The 22,452-nt window shown below is 34.3% G+C and overlaps 1 protein-coding gene across 7 annotated transcripts in view; it reads right to left on the bottom strand.

The window, feature by feature from the left end:
• The window catches only part of LOC124353249 (protein slit), a 697,541-nt gene that overhangs the window by 43,849 nt on the left and 631,240 nt on the right, over positions 1-22,452 (bottom strand). For 5 of the 7 annotated variants that reach the window (XM_046803175.1, XM_046803178.1, XM_046803177.1 and 2 more), the window contains 3 exons: positions 15,665-15,736; positions 7,834-7,997; positions 2,039-2,189 (listed from right to left, as the gene is read on the bottom strand). In XM_046803175.1, coding sequence (XP_046659131.1) covers positions 2,039-2,189; positions 7,834-7,997; positions 15,665-15,736 — 387 coding nt within the window. The remainder of the gene's footprint in view (positions 1-2,038; positions 2,190-7,833; positions 7,998-15,664; positions 15,737-22,452) is intronic. The other 2 variants (XM_046803176.1, XM_046803180.1) reach the window with 1 other exon arrangement.

The raw sequence follows: 22,452 nt of genomic DNA, 5'->3' as shown, positions 1-22,452 counted from the left end.
ATTTGACAGTTCTTCTTTAGGTTGTTACTTTGTGTAAGAATCCATTTAGGTAATTTTTAGTAGATAACAGCGTTTTATAATACTCCGAGCAATGAAAGGGTAACCCTAACCTATCTTTACCTCATTGTTAATTAAACACATTTTTGTCATAAAAATGAGGTATTTAATATGAAAATATATAAAAAATTAGTACTTGTACAATGAAAACCATTTTAAACCAATGAACTAGGCTACATCCACAAATAATAATGGTTGGATTAATATTAGTAAAATAATCTTGCCCCTTTTATTTACTCTTATGTTTTCATCATAAACATCCTCATGGTTGCCCTTGAACTAGAAGTTGCATTTTTACTTGTCTAGCAGTATTATTTTATTGTATGTTTAAGAGCATTAATATTTTATTTACTCTTATGTTTTCATCATAAACATCCTCATGGATGCCCTTGAACTAGAAGTTGCATTTTTACTTGTCTAGCAGTATTATTTTATTGTATGTTTAAGAGCATTAATATTTTATTTACTCTTATGTTTTCATCATAAACATCCTCATGGTTGCCCTTGAACTAGAAGTTGCATTTTTACTTGTCTAGCAGTATTATTTTATTGTATGTTTAAGAGCATTAATATTTTATTTACTCTTATGTTTTCATCATAAACATCCTCATGGATGCCCTTGAACTAGAAGTTGCATTTTTACTTGTCTAGCAGTATTATTTTATTGTATGTTTAAGAGCATTAATATTTTATTTACTCTTATGTTTTCATCATAAACATCCTCATGGTTGCCCTTGAACTAGAAGTTGCATTTTTACTTGTCTAGCAGTATTATTTTATTGTATGTTTAAGAGCATTAATATTTTATTTACTCTTATGTTTTCATCATAAACATCCTCATGGTTGCCCTTGAACTAGAAGTTGCATTTTTACTTGTCTAGCAGTATTATTTTATTGTATGTTTAAGAGCATTAATATTTTATTTACTCTTATGTTTTCATCATAAACATCCTCATGGATGCCCTTGAACTAGAAGTTGCATTTTTACTTGTCTAGCAGTATTATTTTATTGTATGTTTAAGAGCATTAATATTTTATTTATCTTATGTTTTCATCATAAACATCCTCATGGTTGCCCTTGAACTAGAAGTTGCATTTTTACTTGTCTAGCTTATATTATTTTATTGTATGTTTAAGAGCATTAATATTTTATTTACTCTTATGTTTTCATCATAAACATCCTCATGGATGCCCTTGAACTAGAAGTTGCATTTTTACTTGTCTAGCAGTATTATTTTATTGTATGTTTAAGAGCATTAATATTTTATTTACTCTTATGTTTTCATCATAAACATCCTCATGGTTGCCCTTGAACTAGAAGTTGCATTTTTACTTGTCTAGCAGTATTATTTTATTGTACGTTTAAGAGCATTAATATTTTATTTACTCTTATGTTTTCATCATAAACATCCTCATGGATGCCCTTGAACTAGAAGTTGCATTTTTACTTGTCTAGCAGTATTATTTTATTGTATTTTAAGAGCATTAATATTTTATTTATTCTTATGTTTTCATCATAAACATCCTCATGGTTGCCCTTGAACTAGAAGTTGCATTTTTACTTGTCTAGCAGTATTATTTTATTGTATGTTTAAGAGCATTAATATTTTATTTACTCTTATGTTTTCATCATAAACATCCTCATGGATGCCCTTGAACTAGAAGTTGCATTTTTACTTGTCTAGCAGTATTATTTTATTGTATGTTTAAGAGCATTAATATTTTATTTCTTCCTGATATGCATTCTTTCATTTGTTTCCCCGTCTCCTAAATATCAATCTTCATTTTTCATCCAGGAGTAGAAAATATATTCAACCCTTTAATGCAAAACTTATGCAACACAAGTCATACAAATTATTTATTATTGTTATATTGTTACATATGAGTAAATATCAGTTGAATAACCATGTAAGGACAAACAGCTAATTACAAATAAAAACAGATAATCTTTGAAAATCTTCATACTAATGAATATACTCACAGCTCCGTGGTGTACATGGGGATGTCCTTGGGTATCTCCTTGAATCCCCGTGCAGAACAATCTACCACAGTGCCGTCACAAGAGCAGCCGCTGGGACACACGCTGTCGATGAGACAGTCTCCTGCAAACCTCGTGCGAAACTCTTCCACACCTTCAACAGATACATTCACTTCCACTGTTCCGGCTATATTGTTACACGAGATCATTGTGGGACCGGATACTATTACCAAAAAGTCAAGTACGATATACATATCACAGTAGAATAAGATATTTTAAGTAAACAACCTAATTTTTTTCATAAATATGCATAGGTAAAATCCTCTCAAATGTAACATAATTTTAGATTTTCTGTGGAATTCCTTTCTCCAGAGAATTAAATTTAAAGGGCAACAACTTGAATAAAAAAAATATACTTTACCAACAACATATCAATTTCGCCTCTTAGCAGAGTAACATGAGTTGCTTTGGCACTGAATAAATATTCCATACGTTTAAATTTTTCTACAAAGTTTAAACAAAATTCAAGGATTTGAGATTAACTCAAGGAATTGGGAAGGTTTCTTTTTTCAAACAAAATACTCTTATTACAAGTATCCACTTGACATTCTTTCAGTGTATTTGTTGTACTTTTTTATGTAGTTACTATGTTTTATGAATAAAAAGGAAAATTTTAGCCAGTTAATTAGATACTAGACAATTATACTTATATATGAAATATGTTTAAAACTATTTTGATATTTTCATTGGATTTCACAGAAATGTTTATAGTACTGTTACCTGTATGACTACAATCCAAGAAAACAACAAGCAATCAATTATTATATACAAAATACACTAAACCAATGCACACACACAAATAATGTAGTTAAGTTAATGCATACATTACATATTTCTGACTATACTTTGCTAAATCTGTTATGAGAAAAACATTTATGATAAATGGCTGTATGTATATGAAAGTACACGAGTGAAACAGAAATAAATATGTTCCGACATGAAGATATCTCTGTAAACATCACCTGGAGTCGTAAAATGTAATTTCTCTAAGGCGACATCACTAAACAAGCGAATAATACAACTTTACTTTGTGTTATAGGCAAATAATTTTGGCTACTGTTTACTCTAATAAAACTGGTAATTAGCAATGAATGGACCCAAGGTATCATGTTACAATGTACATGAGAGATGTAACTTAGACAAAACCAAGCACCCCAAGCATAACGGTTCCAGAGAGGGGGGGGCAAAAACTGGGTGTACAGGGGACAGTGGGTAAGGGGCTAGGGAGTAAACAAGCAAAACACTGTTAACTGAAAAAAGTACAGAGCACAAAAAATGTATATATAATTATTTTAATTGTTCATCTATCTGTGATTAAAATGTTATCTACGACTTTTACTTTAATTTTTTAGAATTTGTTATAGTAAAAATGTATTTTTTCATTTTATTACTAATATAGTAATCTTCAATATCAAGACACGTTTTCTGGAAAGTGTGATCAATAGAAAATTGACTTTTACGAGTAAAATGTATAACTAAAATAATCCAGTGAAACATAAGCTTGGAAATTAAAACTTATAAATTTGTTTATTTTTATTTATCTGTCCAGAGACGTATGTATATTGACTTTGAGGTCAAATAGTTGTTTATACCTAACTGAAATTGTAATAAAGTTGCTATAATATATTTTATCTACTGTAGTAAAATGAGAATTTAATTTGATGTTCATTCGTCACTATACAAACAATTGCCAATAATTTTATGAATACTGCAAAAGCAGTTTTTGTCTGAGAATGCAATAGTTTATTTATTTTCTGATTCTAAATTCCAATCTTACTTAAATAAACTTGTATGAAAATGACAGCCGTGTTTATGCTGGTGGAAGTTTAAAGTCAGAAGTGCGAAAGGAACAAGAAAAGTTAAAATGAATTCTGTCTGACAGCTCGGTTGATAATGTTAGAAGCATATGTTGTTGAATCCAAAACAAAGTGAACAACCCTACCCCTCCCTCCACCCCTTCCCCACAGCTTTCCGAGCCCAAAGCAAACAACAGCTGGAAAGGAAAATCTGCTGTCCCTTTCTGAATGTCAAATGTACGGATTTATCCTTATAAAGCCACAGCACAATTTCTAATTCAAAACTGAAAGTTTGAAAATGCAAAACAAACACTTTGAAAGCAACAATGGAGTGACAAATTTGTGAATACAATTATGTAGGTAATGTTTATGGTATAAATAATAATAGCCACATGTTTCAGAAACTGTCAAAAAATAATCTTCTATATAGGCTTAAATGAAACAAGATGTTATACTTAAATTGTTATATCTCAAGAACAAAAAAGGGCAATACTGCTTTAGAAAAATTATTTATGTTGTAAGTGTTTGTTGTGGATGAATGATATCATTAAGTATGAGAAAATCCAAAAGATGTTGGTTTTAAAGTAAGTTATAGGTTTGATTTAACTCAATTTAGATAATGTTGGAACATTCAATATTATTTATCTATTTTTATTTTTAGAATAATTTGTGTCTCAGCCTAAACATATTTGATATGCCACTAATTAATTAATGTTAAATTAATGAGAATTTAGACTCAACATTTAAAACAAGTTTGGAAACTAGAAAACTGTGAATCTATGTTATTTGTACTTCAAAGCAGCTTTTGCCAAGAGTTAACAACCCAATTGTGTTTATGAAAATGAATTAGTTAGTTATTTCCAAGGAAACACCATCTCTCTCAATCTAAATTCAAATAGTTATTTCCAAGGAAACACCATCTCTCTCAATCTAAATTCAAATAGTTATTTCCAAGGAAACACCATCTCTCTCAATCTAAAATTCAAATAGTTATTTCCAAGGAAAACACCATCTCTCTCAATCTAAATTCAAATAGTTATTTCCAAGGAAACACCATCTCTCTCAATCTAAATTCAAATAGTTATTTCCAAGGAAACACCATCTCTCTCAATCTAAATTCAAATAGTTATTTCCAAGGAAACACCATCTCTCTCAATCTAAATTCAAATAGTTATTTCCAAGGAAACACCATCTCTCTCAATCTAAATTCAAATAGTTATTTCCAAGGAAACACCATCTCTCTCAATCTAAATTCAAATAGTTATTTCCAAGGAAACACCATCTCTCTCAATCTAAATTCAAATAGTTATTTCCAAGAAACACCATCTCTCTCAATCTAAATTCAAATAGTTATTTCCAAGGAAAACACCATCTCTCTCAATCTAAATTCAAATAGTTATTTCCAAGGAAACACCATCTCTCTCAATCTAAATTCAAATAGTTATTTCCAAGGAAACCACCATCTCTCTCAATCTAAATTCAAATAGTTATTTCCAAAGAAACACCATCTCTCTCAATCTAAATTCAAATAGTTATTTCCAAAGAAACACCATCTCTCTCAATCTAAATTCAAATAGTTATTTCTAAAGAAACACCATCTCTCTCAATCTAAATTCAAATAGTTATTTCCAAAGAAACACCATCTCTCTCAATCTAAATTCAAATAGTTATTTCCAAAGAAACACCATCTCTCTCAATCTAAATTCAAATCGGTTAACCATGAAGCTATGCAAATAATATCCCCCACTTTAATAATGCCATGATTCACAATCGACCAAGGGGGTTGCTGTTGCTTCTACTGTAAGATATGCAAACTGACAGGAGGGGGGAGAGGAGGTCTATCTTATCAATCAGGCGCAGTGTTACTTTACAATTAATAGGCGCAGCAGACAGGACCTGACAAGACTGGGCAGGGTAGATCGCAAGGGTGGGTGTAATCGCTATTGTAGTGAGGGTCCATGTCTTCACACTATTACTTCTAGGGTTAGTAATGATGTAGCTGAGCAAGCAGAGAGCAATTAAAGTTGTTCAGTTGTTATATGTTAGTACATTTTACTTGAAGAAAAGGCCCAGGTGCAAGTCCCATGAGAAGTGTGCCCGAACATTGTCAGAACATTATCTGAGGTACACTATTACTTCTAGGGTTAGTAATGATGTAGCAGCAAGAGAGAGCAATTAAAGTTGTTCAGTTGTTATATGTTAGTACATTTTACTTGAAGAAAAGGCCCAGGTGCAAGTCCCATGAGAAGTGTGCCCGAACATTGTCAGAACATTATCTGAGGTACACTATTACTTCTAGGGTTAGTAATGATGTAGCTGAGCAAGCAGAGAGCAATTAAAGTTGTTCAGTGGTTATATGTTAGTACATTTTACTTGAAGAAAAGGCCCAGGTGCAAGTCCCATGAGAAGTGTGCCCGAACATTGTCAGAACATTATCTGAGGTACACTATTACTTCTAGGGTTAGTAATGATGTAGCTGAGCAAGCAGAGAGCAATTAAAGTTGTTCAGTGGTTATATGTTAGTACATTTTACTTGAAGAAAAGGCCCAGGTGCAAGTCCCATGAGAAGTGTGCCCGAACATTGTCAGAACATTATCTGAGGTACACTATTACTTCTAGGGTTAGTAATGATGTAGCTGAGCAAGCAGAGAGCAATTAAAGTTGTTCAGTTGTTATATGTTAGTACATTTTACTTGAAGAAAAATCCCAGGTGCAAGTCCCATGAGAAGTGTGCCCGAACATTGCAGCATATTTCCACGGGAATTTTCACCCTATCTTTTCAATATTTGCGATCTTATTCTTTCTCAGCCAAAAATTAGACAAATATAACGGATTTTTATGACGTCCATCTAGTCCTTCCAATTGTATATATTTAAAATGTAAAACCAATAACTGGTTTGGTACATTATAATTTTACATAAATCTTTGTCTAGTAAGAAACTTTTCAAAATGTTGAGCATACCGTTCTATAAAAATTAAAGAATATGTGCCAAATAGAACTAAAGGTGTTGCACTTGAACATTGTAAGAATGTATATTTGCTCAGTCGTATTCCTATAATTGATCCCAAGAAACAAGGCACCAGAAGTTTTACATGTTAGAGCTACTCAACATGCAATTTAATTTTATTCTGCTTTAATTAAATTTTGTCATTCATTTTGCACTTCTTATTTTGAAACAAGTAAAACTATTGCATTACTCTTTAAAACTGCATACCTCCAAAATCTTGGACCTAAGACCTAATCAGGTCTTCATAATGTAGCATTGTGTATAAAAATACAACCATCCAACTATTTACAAAATGTATTTTTTTAATGTGCTAACAGATAAGTAGATAAACATTATGTTACTTGTCAGATGTTTTTGTTTTATTTTTACTCCATGAACAAAATCAGCTCAAAGATTAAAAGAATGCTGAAACAAAATGTACAATCTATCTACTGATAGCCTGGACTTGATGGAGATTACTAGTTGAAGGTGTTGAATTTGTTTAGAGGTTTGACCCTCACCAGTACAAAATCATTATGACGCAACTACAGTAAGTGAGGCAGAGATAGAACAGTATTGGGATGTACAGGTTATGTTACTTGCAATACACCAACAATACCGCTGTTAGTTTGGTTATTACTATCTACTAAATCCAAGTGGATTAGAACAATTTGTGCAAAAAATATGGAAATATAGTAAGAGTAAGATTAGATCTTGGTTTAGTTGGAATCGTAAGATTAAGTTATACAATACATAAAGTGAAGCAGTGGCTATGAAACTCTAGTGTGTTACGTGATCTTTTGTGAACTTAAAATCGTCGATGGTTTGGTCGAGAAAAGAAAAGGAGATAAATGAGCAAGATCGCTAGTGATGATATGGCCGTGGCGGTTAGGTGAGGTTAGGGTAATGGTGGACAGCACCGTTAAATGCACAAGGGGAAGCTGGTTTCGCTTACCCTTACATTTGAATTTCTCATCCCGCAACGCCTCTATGCGGCGCCGCTGCATGCGCTTGGGAGTCTCACAGCGAGCTCCAGAAGTCTCTATGGGGTTGCGGTGGAGGTACTCTGCCAGCCAGCGGAGGTTACAGTCACAGATGAAGGGGTTGCGTCCCAGGTGCCTGGCAACCAACAGACTCTGTTAATGGTTACACTACAACAGTTGGTGAGTTGCGTTACAAAGATTGATACTAACAATGTCGGTCAATACGAGGGAACGTAACCGAAACTGTGAGCGTAAGTGTCACCGGCACGAAACATCGTAGTGGGGAAAATTGTAACGGATATATCGTACAACATAATTTACAATAGTCCATTCACTTATTAGGCAATATATTACTAGATTTTCTGATATATTAAAAATATTATTACAGTTATTAAGCGATAAAATAAAATACTTTTAGTGTTAACAACATGTTAATACGAATATACAATTCTACCGATACCTTTCTGGTGGTTCGTGAGTCCTTTTCATAACTTATTAGGAGCAGCAAATTTATTAATAAAATAATATTAATTATCAAAATACACTTACAAAATATAGTAATTACTAATGCAGTAATATGTTTAAAACTAGTTTTAGCTATCTTCTAGTTAACCATTTGCATTGTAGTTATATGCGATAATACTTTCGTAATTGTTAAATGCGTTTTTAATTTTAGCACAAGAGCAAAGTGCCTCACAAACAAGTATTGCACAATATATTCTACACGAACAAGTGAAATTAAGGTTGAACAAAGATAAAATATTGCACCACGTAAGCTCATGACGGCTCGGATACACTGTGTAGTACTACACTGTACCTATATTGCGTTCTTTCAGTGAAGGCGTTGCCGTGGTCCCAAACGCACATGGTTGTACCAGAAATAAAGTTTCATTTCTTGTACTCCAATCTTATTTTTCATATTTTCTTCCTACTCGAATTGCGTGAAGTCACATGTGATATTTAAATTAAATCATCACATGCTTACTCACACATACATTGTATAGAGTGACTATTTAGAAAATAAAACAGTGTGACGCTGTACACTAAATTATTATCTACTGCGCTTTTTCCTTATCAATATCCCAAGTCGTATTAATACTAGTTTTCACTCATTAATTTCGATAATAACGACACACAGCTATTAAGACCGGCAAATTGTGTGTATCTTCGTGGTAACCTTATGAAAAGTATCGCCGAATTCAAATACATAAACAGTTCCTGGTTCATTTACTTTTATAATATTTTTCCACCGGTCAATTTCTATTCAGTAAATGAATATGCGGAAAATGCTCACTCAAACAGAACTAGCGTCCATGTCAGACTTGAGTGTAGTCCAGCCCATTAGTGACATTTATTACCGAACCTTAAAACCTTCATTCTAAAGTAAGCGTTACGATGAAACTTTACTGCACAGAATGCGGTATAGGTATTGAAGCGCTTCAGAAAGATTTGACAGTAATATAATGTTGCCAGTTCGAGCGGCTCACAGCTAGTCCCCCCCCCCAATCCCCCCGCTGCCAGCCAACCCCTGAGTGTCAGTGGCAGACCCACGGGGGGGCCAGGGTACCCGGCAACGGCAACAGCGCTCCTTCTGTGACCGACATTGCTCTTGGCAGGCGGACGGCTGGAGAAACACTCACTACGTACGCACACGACTAGTAGATATTCAATGCTGATAATGACAGGTCAGAATAGATACAGCAAGGGAAATCCACTCAACATTTCCTACTGCACAAGTTCTGTACAAGTTCCTTATAATGAAGTTCTCGATTCAGAATATCAACACAGTTAGTTGACATTGACAGGTCAGAATAGATACAGCAAGGGAAATCCACTCAACATTTCCTACTGCACAAGTTCTGTACAAGTTCCTTATAATGAAGTTCTCGATTCAGAATATCAACACAGTTAGTTGACATTGACAGGTCAGAATAGATACAGCAAGGGAAATCCACTCAGCATTTCCTACTGCACAAGTTCTGTACAAGTTCCTTATAATGAAGTTCTAGATTCAGAATATCAACACAGTTAGTTGACATTGACAGGTCACAATAGATACAGCAAGGGAAATCCACTCAAACTTTCCTACTGCACAAGTTCTGTACAAGTTCCTTATAATGAAGTTCTCGATTCAGAATATCAACACAGTTAGTTGACATTGACAGGTCAGAATAGATACAGCAAGGGAAATCCACTCAAACTTTCCTACTGCACAAGTTCTGTACAAGTTCCTTATAATGAAGATCTCGATTCAGAATATCAACACAGTTAGTTGACATTGACAGGTCAGAATAGATACAGCAAGGGAAATCCACTCAACATTTTCTTCTGCACAAGTTCTGTACAAGTTCCTTATAATGAAGATCTCGATTCAGAATATCAACCCAGTTAGGTATCACGGAATCCTAATTTTCTTATTTTACAGTTTTATGAAATAATTCAGCTACTAATAGTACAAAAATACATTTTAAGGTAAAGTGCTCTGATATAATAGTGGTAATATTTCTGTGTTAATATTTTTATATTATGTATAACATTGTCTCTAGTGTAACATATGTCTATACAACAAACTGCGAAACGTATGGACACACATGAAAAGATATAAGGATTTCATTTACTCGTAAAACACATTGGACAATTCGGATGAAAGGTAATATTTGACTCATATGTATACCTCGTTTAGACTATATTGAACTTTCTGATAACGCTCTAGTAACTGTTTTAAAGAATCCATTAAAAAGATATTATGCCTGTAGTTTTACATGTTCCTCAAAATTCCAGCTACGCCTGTGGAGACGGAGATGATATAAGCTTTTCGCTGTTTCTTAAAATATGATTATGATGAAAATTTCAGTGATTGAAAACCTTAACAAAATCCTGATCCTCCAGAAAAAAACTATTAGAACACTTGCAGGCCTAGGCCCTACAGATAGCTGCAGAGAAGCGTTCAAGTCACTTAACTTAACCGTCACATCACTCTACATACTTGCAGTTGTCATCTACACCAATCAGCTGGACCTTCCAAGAAATGAAGACATACATTTATACAACACTAGGAGAGCAGCCGACTACAGTCTTCCTATTCACCACACAAAACAGGACTTTTAGCAAAAAACCTTCATACATTGGCCGCAAAATCATCAACTCATTGCCACAAAACCTTAAGGACAAGAGAGGAAACCAGTTAAAAAATGAACTTCAGAACTGGCTAGTGGAGCGACCCTTATACTCGACCAAGGTGTTTTTTTTGACCTTTTATAAGATGACAAAACATTACACAAAATTAATAAATAAATAGATACATAAAATTGTAAAGCAAGATTACCACATGTTGACACCATTGTATTTCTTAAAGAAATTGCAAATAAAGAATATTGTCTATTGTCCATTGTCTATTAGCAGAGAAGAATAACAGCACAGTTGTAGTGACACAATAAACTAGCACAGCCGTTCCTTAACAGTCTTATTAGCAGAGAAGAATAACAGCACAGTTGTAGTGACACAATAAACTAGCACAGCCGTTCCTCAACAGTCTTATTAGCAGAGAAGAATAACAGCACAGTTGTAGTGACACAATAAACTAGCACAGCCGTTCCTCAACAGTCTTATTAGCAGAGAAGAATAACAGCACAGTTGTAGTGGCACAATAAACTCGCACAGACGTTCCTCAACAGTCTTATTAGCAGAGAAGAATAACAGCACAGTTGTAGTGACACAATAAACTAGCACAGCCGTTCCTCAACAGTCTTATTAGCAGAGAAGAATAACAGCACAGTTGTAGTGACACAATAAACTAGCACAGCCGTTCCTCAACAGTCTTATTAGCAGAGAAGAATAACAGCACAGTTGTAGTGACACAATAAACTCGCACAGACGTTCCTCAACAGTCTTATTAGCAGAGAAGAATAACAGCACAGTTGTAGTGACACAATAAACTAGCACAGCCGTTCCTCAACAGTCTTATTAGCAGAGAAGAATAACAGCACAGTTGTAGTGACACAATAAACTAGCACAGCCGTTCCTCAACAGTCTTATTAGCAGAGAAGAATAACAGCACAGTTGTAGTGACACAATAAACTAGCACAGCCGTTCCTCAACAGTCTTATTAGCAGAGAAGAATAACAGCACAGTTGTAGTGACACAATAAACTAGCACAGCCGTTCCTCAACAGTCTTATTAGCAGAGAAGAATAACAGCACAGTTGTAGTGACACAATAAACTAGCACAGCCGTTCCTCAACAGTCTTATTAGCAGAGAAGAATAACAGCACAGTTGTAGTGACACAATAAACTAGCACAGCCGTTCCTCAACAGTCTTATTAGCAGAGAAGAATAACAGCACAGTTGTAGTGGCACAATAAACTCGCACAGACGTTCCTCAACAGTCTTATTAGCAGAGAAGAATAACAGCACAGTTGTAGTGACACAATAAACTAGCACAGCCGTTCCTCAACAGTCTTATTAGCAGAGAAGAATAAATACAGTGGTTACCAGAGGTTCTACATATTTCAGTTTGTTATATGTTGACCTTAAGACGTTAAGATCAAGCCCTGGGATATATCTCTTTGCAATATTGCAATAGTACAGGTACGGTGTTCTCATCGCATATTAATTTTACTTTGTAAGACGACTTATATAGTGTATTAATTATAATACGCAGTTTTTTATAATTGCATTTTTTGTATTTTTTCCAAGTACAAAATATAATATCTAGATCCCTTATATAAACATGTGCAGTGTTACTAAATATATAAGCATTCAGAAGCGTACGCGCGTAGAGACAGCCTTTGGAAGTGAAGGGAATTATTGTTGAAACTCAAGACGTCCAATAGACGCATCCAGTTAAACTGATTGAATCCCATCATCTTTTGAGAAGAGAAACTCTTAAACGTCTTACATAACTAATAAAGGCGTAAGCGGCCTTGAAAATCTTTTAAATTGAACGAAATAATGTACGTTTTATTAAGCCACTCGCTGTAAACCTCTTTACTTTGATCTTCGGGGTAGAAGATAACGATCAGATCGAATCGCGTTTTATGTAAAGATCGTGCTGTGCGATAGCAGTAAAGCGATATTGGAGAGAGGGTTATTGCTGTAAATAGCAAATAGCGCTTAACTCAGGGCCCAGGATAAGTCAGGGGCGACGGTGGCAGACTATATGCAGTTACGCAGTTTTGCTGTGGCATTTACGATTCAAGCCATACACCCACCACCAGAGTCGGGGTTATTGAAAAATTATCTACGCTTCATATCAAGACGGAGAATATTAGATATTAAATACCGAGGAAGCGAGCGCTACCGAATAGACGGGCTACGTGTGGCCCATTACACCGTCCCTTATAATCTTAAGGATCTGAAGGTATCCACTGAATTTTGTTTTTATACTAAAACAACGTGAAAATTTAATAAATTTCCTATATATTTTTGAAGCAGACTAATTTTACCTATATTTTTTCATATTTAAGAACAAATTAGTACGTGTAATTGTCAATTTATTTTTTAAACACTTTTTTAGTAACAATAAATGATATTTCTTGATAAACAAAGTGTATTGCTACATAACTAGTAATATCTTGATCAGTTAAACTCTAACCTTATATTTATTTTTGATAAACCAGCACGTATATTAAATATTTTTAATTAATTACCTCTCTCAATCATTATTATTGTTGTCAATAAACCTTATCAACTGATAGGTTCTTATTACAACAGGAACCATTATTACTTTTTCTGTGTTTTATATTTTTACAAGAAGTTTTTCAAATAGACTTGGTCTTTCTAACCGTTATTGTTATATAACTTAAAAAATGATGACTGTCGCCTGTACGACTAGAGCTACGACTGTCAGGGAGGGAAACAGCTTATTACTTTCATGGACATTGAGTGAGCGGAATATATAACATCATGATGAACAAAGAACAACGATAAGCATTGTACGTTATTGTTTCATAACTTAATAAATGATGACTGTCGCCTGTACGACTAGAGCTACGACTGTCAGGGAGGGAAACAGCTTATTACTTTCATGGCCATTGAGTGAGCGGAATATATAACATCACGATGAACAAACAACAACGATAGGCATTGTACGTTATTGTTTCATAACTTAATAAATGATGACTGTCGCCTGTACTACTAGAGCTACGACTGTCAGGGAGGGAAACAGCTTATTACTTTCATGGCCATTGAGTGAGCGGAATATATAACATCACGATGAACAAACAACAACGATAAGCATTGTACGTTATTGTTTCATAACTTAATAAATGATGACTGTCGCCTGTACTACTAGAGCTACGACTGTCAGGGAGGGAAACAGCTTATTACTTTCATGGCCATTGAGTGAGCGGAATATATAACATCACGATGAACAAACAACAACCGAGCATTGTACGTTATTGTTTCATAACTTAATAAATGATGACTGTCGCCTGTACTACTAGAGCTACGACTGTCAGGGAGGGAAACAGCTTATTACTTTCATGGCCATTGAGTGAGCGGAATATATAACATCATGATGAACAAACAACATCGTTAAGCATTTTACGTTATTGTTTCATAACTTAATAAATGATGACTGTCGCCTGTACTACTAGAGCTACGACTGTCAGGGAGGGAAACAGCTTATTACTTTCATGGACATTGAGTGAGCGGAATATATAACATCATGATGAACAAACAACATCGTTAAGCATTTTACGTTATTGTTTCATAACTTAATAAATGATGACTGTCGCCTGTACTACTAGAGCTACGACTGTCAGGGAGGGAAACAGCTTATTACTTTCATGGACATTGAGTGAGCGGAATGTATAACATCATGATGAACAAACAACATCGTTAAGCATTTTACGTTATTGTTTCATAACTTAATAAATGATGACTGTCGCCTGTACTACTAGAGCTACGACTGTCAGGGAGGGAAACAGCTTATTACTTTCATGGACATTGAATGAGCGGAATACCAAAATCTGTTAATGAGGATTGGATTTTTATTAAGTACGAGTACAAATGCTCAAGATATCAAAACGTATTACTCAATAAATGTATAGCAATATAAAGTGCAACACTCCAACAAAACCTGTGCGTCACGCTGATACGTTAATGTTGGACTTATTCGTACATAAACATAAAATAGAATTGTGACAGGCGACATAACAGTTGCATAAACTACTTATAGTGTCTTACAAAAGAACTGAATCATGTCCCTGTTACTTAGCTAGAGACTTGGCAGAATGTGCTGATTGAATCACAAATGTTTAAAATATACATGTCATACATAACACATACATTGCTTTTAAAGCAATTATTTTTATGTATACGTTGAAACCCAAAATGTTGTATTTCCCGCTATCTGATAAAAGTTGTTAAAACATTAACGAATAATTTTGCTTACGCTTGCACAAAGCAATATTCTCTGAGACATATATCAATAACGATAGTGTTCAATGTATTATGTATTATGCAGGTTACACGTGCAAGTATGTTACGTGAGTACACTGAGTTTCTTTTCAGATTTAATTATTCTGACATTTTCTCGTTGCATCACGGTTACCAATTAACCAAAGTTAAAATATTCGCTAACGCTCAACTAAATTCCGTGGCCTGACATGCATTATCATCGAACTCAGTATTCCTCATGTAAAAACAAAGCTTCATACACAATTCCAGGTGTATAGTTCAGTTCCGTTTTCGACAGAGATAATAGATAGACAAACAGACAGGCAGAACTTAAGTTTTACCAGCCCCACAGTGATGGACTTTGTTTAGGTACGTTTAATAGTTACTGTGGTTGTTTACTTACAGAGTCTGAATGCTGCGCATCGTGTCAAACGTCCCATTTGCCAAGGACTGAATGTTATTATCGTACAGCGATCTGAAACGTAAGAATGTATACACATTACAAGACCACAAATATTGCAATACCAGGTGAAATGTACTACAGAACTACGTAATATGAACGTTTTCAAGATCAACTGCGTAATTAAATAATATCCGTACATCGTGTCAAACGTCCCATTTGCCAAGGACTGAATATTATTGTCGTACAGCGATCTGAAACGTAAGAATGTATACACATTACAAGACCACAAATATTGCAATACCAGGTGAAATGTACTACAGAACTACGTAATATGAACGTTTTCAAGATCAACTGCGTAATTAAATAATATCCGTACATCGTGTCAAACGTCCCATTTGCCAAGGACTGAATATTTATTGTCGTACAGCGATCTGAAACGTAAGAATGTATACACATTACAAGACCACAAATATTGCAATACCAGGTGAAATGTACTACAGAACTACGTAATATGAACGTTTTCAAGATCAACTGCGTAATTAAATAATATCCGTACATCGTGTCAAACGTCCCATTTGCCAAGGACTGAATGTTATTGTCGTACAGCGATCTGAAACGTAAGAATGTATACACATTACAAGACCACAAATATTGCAAAACCAGGTGAAATGTACTACAGAACTACGTAATATGAACGTTTTCAAGATCAACTGCGTAATTAAATAATATCCGTATTTCAAATAAAATGTAACCGTTCACTTCTTATAACTGACGTAAATGCCGGTAGTCCCAGATCTCGTGGTTCCTTGTTATCACAGAACATTTCATATGCCAGAATACACTCATAAATGGTTTTATCTAAATGTAGACCTAAATGTAGTTTACATGTAAACAACAATTTATTTACTTCTTATTTTAATTTTATACATCTGAAAAGAAGAAAAGTTGTTTTATATTCCACAAGTGGAAATAAGAAAGTCTAGAGCATCTGTATATTATAAATGTCTGAACTATTTTTCGTCTTTGCTTTAAAGTCAGGATAATTGAAAAAATATGTCTTGTTTCCAAAACTTTAGCTTTGCAAATGTAAAGGGGTTGTTTTTATTCAGAATAAAGTAGCTTATTGTTCCAACAAAATATACCTTTTTGTATTTATACATTTTTTATAGAAATTATCAAACTTACAAAGAACGATATATTATTAACTGTAATAATATAATAAGCTCTTGGTTCAGGCTGTTTTAATTATACCTTAATAACAATTTTTGTTTAAGTCTTTTGTGAAAGATAGCTTCACTAGAAGCTTGTTTAATCTCATTATCAAGGGCATTCATTAATCTAATGGACTTAACATGAAATGAATTCGTATAAAACACAGTTCAATGTACAGGACATAATTGTAAAGTAGTATTTCCCAGTCTAGTCTGCCTAGAATGTACATTTTGCATGGTTATATATGTTTCAAACAGATATTCTGGTTTTCTTTAAACTAACAATAATTTATACATTAAAGACAAGACACTGTATTCTAACCTTTCATTTATTTTTAACAATCCTAACAATTTGTAACATGGTGTAACGTGTTCATCTATTTTTAAATTAAAAATATACCGTATGCACGCATTTTGTGCTCTTTGAAGGTCGTTTATTCCATTATTCTTTAAATCACACATGGCTGCATAATCATAATCAAAAAATGGAAAAACCAATGTAGAAATCAGCCGCTTTTTTATTTCAATTGACTGGCCAGGACACTACTTTATCCCAGAGTAACGATAAGTGCCTAATACGACCTTCAGTTTACCCTATAAAACAAGATCAGACTAACAGCACTGAATTCTCTTATCAGTAGCTTTAAACTATCCCCACAAATCCCATTTAAGGATCTGTTTCACAACTGAACATTCTGATTAAGATACAGTATAGAGTTTTTAATTGAAAAACTACAAAACCAAAAGAACATAAATTAAGCCTATTAATAATATCTATAAAATAATGTACTTCATGAAACTGCTATAAAAATAAGTAATACAGTAATTTAGGTCTAGAATTTCTCCAAGGAACAAATAAAATTTTGTGAAGATCATATTTGATCGCGTTGGGTCATGGATTTTCTTACGTAGGAAAATGTACGTGTAACGTTAGTAATCACATGGATAACTCCTTACTCGTCAATTCACAAGGGTTGGTACTCAATTCTTTATTGTTGTTGACCGAGTTAAACTATTTATACAGCTCAAAAGGATAACAACAAGACCTGAGTGAACAAATAAATTTCCAAAATAAATATTTATATTATTTAGTCTTCATGTTGTCAGGAATATTCTTTAATTTGAAACTTATTTGTAATCTAAGTAATTGAATAGCTACGTTATGGTAACGACATCGATTTTAGGGTTGGAACATATTTTGTATATTAAAATCATAACTTATTGAGATAACTACTATGAATGTAAAAAAGTAGGCGTTTTCACTCTATGTGAAGTTGCAGCCATTTAAAGTATGAAAATTAGACAATTTTGTAATCGGCGCACATTAAAACTACTAAATATAACATGGTACAGTCACGTGTATTTCAAGCCAAACAAGTAAGGCTTGTTTTTATTCATTTACAGAAATTATGTTTTTCCATGGAATATAATTGAAATTGTATAATATTTCTTTCTTAAATAATATATCTTTATGTGAATAAAAATACAGTAGAACCCCTCATATCCGGCCTCGGTTTTACCGCACCTCGGTTTATCCGGCCACTTCCCGGAAGCCAATATCGAAATTTATTTACCACGGCTTGCAGACGCGCAGTTGCACGCACTAGTCTCCCACGACTCTTGCGTTATTTTGGTGTATCTATTTGTTTACATTTTCCTGTGTTGTCCTCAGTTGAGCTAATAGGTTTAACCTTTAAACAGTTTGTTGATTATTCCCAGTGCGGTTAGTACAGTACAGTACAATTGTTTTGTTTCGTCAAGTGCTGTGTACTGTAGGTTGGTTTATCCGGCCGAATCGTTATCCGGCCAGGGGCTCGGTCCCGTGGTGGCCGGATATGAGGGGTTCTACTGTACGTCACTTTCTGAAGCTATAATACAAATATAATGTTGAAATTACATATTTTTATTTCCAGCCGTTTTGATATAAACCTGATTGATATAATTCCTTAATTTTTTACTTTAAACGCAAGTAATTTCACTTGAAGAAAAACACAAAACTCCTACTTTTCTGCACTTTGTAAAGTTATCTTAAATAGCTGTGAACATCACATTAAAAAATAATTTCCAACCCCAAAAGCGATTATATTACTCCAACTTAAGTATAATAGAAGCGAGACCATCTATGGAACTGAGTGTGAATAATTGGGAGTTTATGTTATTATGTTTAATTGCTGCTTAAGCTTGAACGTCCTTCACCTGCACACCTTCTACGATTGAGTGCGATTGTATTACTCCAACTTAAGTATAGAAGCGAGACCATCTATGAAGCTTAGTGTGAATTATTGGAAGTTTATGTTATTATGTTTAATTGCTGCTTAAGCTTGAACGTCCTTCACCTGCACACCTTCTACGATTGAGTGCGATTGTATTACTCTAACTTAAGTATAGAAGCGAGACCATCTATGAAGCTTAGTGTGAATTATTGGAAGTTTATGTTATTATTATGTTTAATTGCTGCTTAAGCTTGAACGTCCTTCACCTGCACACCTTCTACGATTGAGTGCGATTGTATTACTCCAACTTAAGTATAGAAGCGATACCATCTATGAAGCTTAGTGTGAATTATTGGAAGTTTATGTTATTATGTTTAATTGCTGCTTAAGCTTGAACGTCCTTCACCTGCACACCTTCTACGATTGAGTGCGATTGTATTACTCCAACTTAAGTATAGAAGCGAGACCATCTATGAAGCTTAGTGTGAATTATTGGAAGTTTATGTTATTATGTTTAATTGCTGCTTAAGCTTGAACGTCCTTCACCTGCACACCTTCTACGATTGAGTGCGATTGTATTACTCTAACTTAAGTATAGAAGCGAGACCATCTATGAAGCTTAGTGTGAATTATTGGAAGTTTATGTTATTATGTTTAATTGCTGCTTAAGCTTGAACGTCCTTCACCTGCACACCTTCTACGATTGAGTGCGATTGTATTACTCCAACTTAAGTATAGAAGCGAGACCATCTATGAAGCTTAGTGTGAATTATTGGAAGTTTATGTTATTATGTTTAATTGCTGCTTAAGCTTGAACGTCCTTCACCTGCACACCTTCTACGATTGATTACGATTGTATTACTCTAACTTAAGTATAGAAGCGATACCATCTATGAAGCTTAGTGTGAATTATTGGAAGTTTATATTATTATTATGTTTAATTTCTGCTTAAGCTTGATCGTCCTTCACCTGCACACCTTCTACGATTGTATTACTCCAACTTAAGTATAGAAGCGATACCATCTATGAAGCTTAGTGTGAATTATTGGAAGTTTATGTTATTATTATGTTTAATTTCTGCTTAAGCTTGAACGTCCTTCACCTGCACACCTTCTACGATTCAGTACCGAGATTATTCCCTCGTTATTTTGTAACAGCAGATAACAAAATCCGTCGAAAGGAGAAGTAACTGTTATCTACACCAGTTATCGCCTCAGATAACGGTGCAACCTGAGGGGTGTATTGATTTATCTCCAGAAGGGAGTTGACAAACCAAATACTCGTTCTCAGACCTAACTTTCCCACCGCGCTTTTATTGCATTATCCGCTGGAACTCCTCAAATAGCTCGGGGAAAGCAGAGGAACAGCGGAACAGATAATGTGGAACACGTTTTATCTTTTATTTCACACAGATGTATTTACATTGTTTTACGTTGAAAAATCATTAAAGGGAAACTATTTTCCAATATTAATATTAAAAATCATACAATTTAACTTCTCATTTCTCAGATTCACACTTGAATTTATATACCATTTACACAATACGACAAGTACTATTAATGTAATACCGGGACTAGCAGTTCTGAAAATAATACAATTTCATACATACTATTTTTATTTCTAAATAGCTATAGCGCCAAGAAGGTTATTTTATATGTTGGTGGATAAGTAATGGTAGGCACGGATCGATATAAGAAGTACTATAGCCTATTTATTATTAAGGGGAATTGATGCCCACGTGGGTGCAGCATTGTAAAGTGCTTGTAAGACCATTGGCCAATCCGACCATTAGTATTCTGGCTAACACCCTGTGACCAGGTCTGTGCTGATATTTATGTGCGGTAATTGTAGATCTTGGAGCCGACAGTGGACACCGCGGCCTGGGCGATATTTTGTCTGATAACACTGCTAGATTTTACGGAAATAAACGCATTCTTTTTATGCTAAGGAGAAGTATTCAGGTAACACATTGTTCGAAATTACTTATGAATTGAGCAATCCAATTGTAAAAAACCAACACAAATTGATTCATTGGGCACCTATGTACGATTAATTGACAAAACACAATAACGGCTCGCACAAAGAGAAACACAAACTATTTACTTAACTTTAATTAAATAAATACATAATCATATATTCGTGTTAACCCTACCACAGGTTTTAAAGTGATAGTACCATGCTCAGGTGTAGATCCTGTGCAAAGTGCACCCTACTGTGCCAATATGGCTACACTAAGCTCTTACGGGTCGAGTCAGGAAGAAACTATTTCTGATAACAGGCATTTGTTGTCCTGTAGATAAATGTCGAAGATTTTTCAAGGCGTTAAAAACGTTAATTTTCATGTATTCTTAAACAAAGCAGTGCAAATAATGATCTTGTGATTACGATATGCATACCTGCATTGTATCGAAATTCACTTTAAATCACTAGAATAATTTATTATAAATTTTTTTAAGCAGGCCCTCAGTTATAAGATTAAAACCTTATTCTTCATACGTCGAACATTTATTTTAGTATTTCCGTCAGAAGTATATAATCGCGAACAGACTAACCTTCAATCGATCCCAGGCTCAACAAGCGTTCCTAACCCTCTTTTCATCGTGTCATTATTTGATTCGGCAGCAAATTTGTCTATTTAAAACTTCCACATCCAAGATGAGGGAAAGCCCTCCGCCCTGTTTTTAATTTCCGTTTCTCTCCCTTCTGTTTTTTACATCCTCGTCGCCCCCCCCCCCCACACTCCTCTCCAACGTACCCGCAAAGACCGGCAGCGGCGGGGACAGGACACGAACTTTCACCACCTTTGAGAAACAAAACGAATTCATTTGAAAATAGTTACTTCCGTTAAACGGGTTGAATGAGACACGGAAAGCCAGTTATTAGTTTTAATTGGGAGAATTGCATCGAGAAGAGGCATGACAGGTATTAATTTGGAAACCCGGTTAACAAGGGAGGTCTCTCGGCAGGAGCAAATTGTGGCTGAAGTATGGTAATAGGATTTACATCAGACATCTGCGGTGAGCAAATATCAAGCCTTCACGCTGGTTATAACAAGGGAACGTTGTACGTTACAGTAGGTCACATTATCTGTGTGTTCTAGTCTATATCAATATACAGGATGTTTCACGATAGATTCACATCAATTAAAAAATTATAGCAGAAAAAAAAACAAAAAATATTTATATGAACTTGTGTCCTATCTCTCTTTGTTCAGGATTTGCCTGTCAACAAAGTTCTTATAATCACTCAAGAATGATTAGTATGAATAGTTTGAAACTTTATATTTTCGTGAATTAATTCCTTTAATTAGCTTTACATGAATACAAACACGTAAAATGTTCCTTTGAACACTAATAAATAATAA

This window comes from Homalodisca vitripennis, chromosome 1 (genome assembly GCF_021130785.1).
Source record: "Homalodisca vitripennis isolate AUS2020 chromosome 1, UT_GWSS_2.1, whole genome shotgun sequence".
In the NCBI taxonomy this organism is placed as follows: Eukaryota; Metazoa; Arthropoda; class Insecta; order Hemiptera; family Cicadellidae; genus Homalodisca; species Homalodisca vitripennis.
Note: the sequence above shows the minus strand (reverse complement) of the source record. Positions and strands in the feature narration are given on the sequence as shown.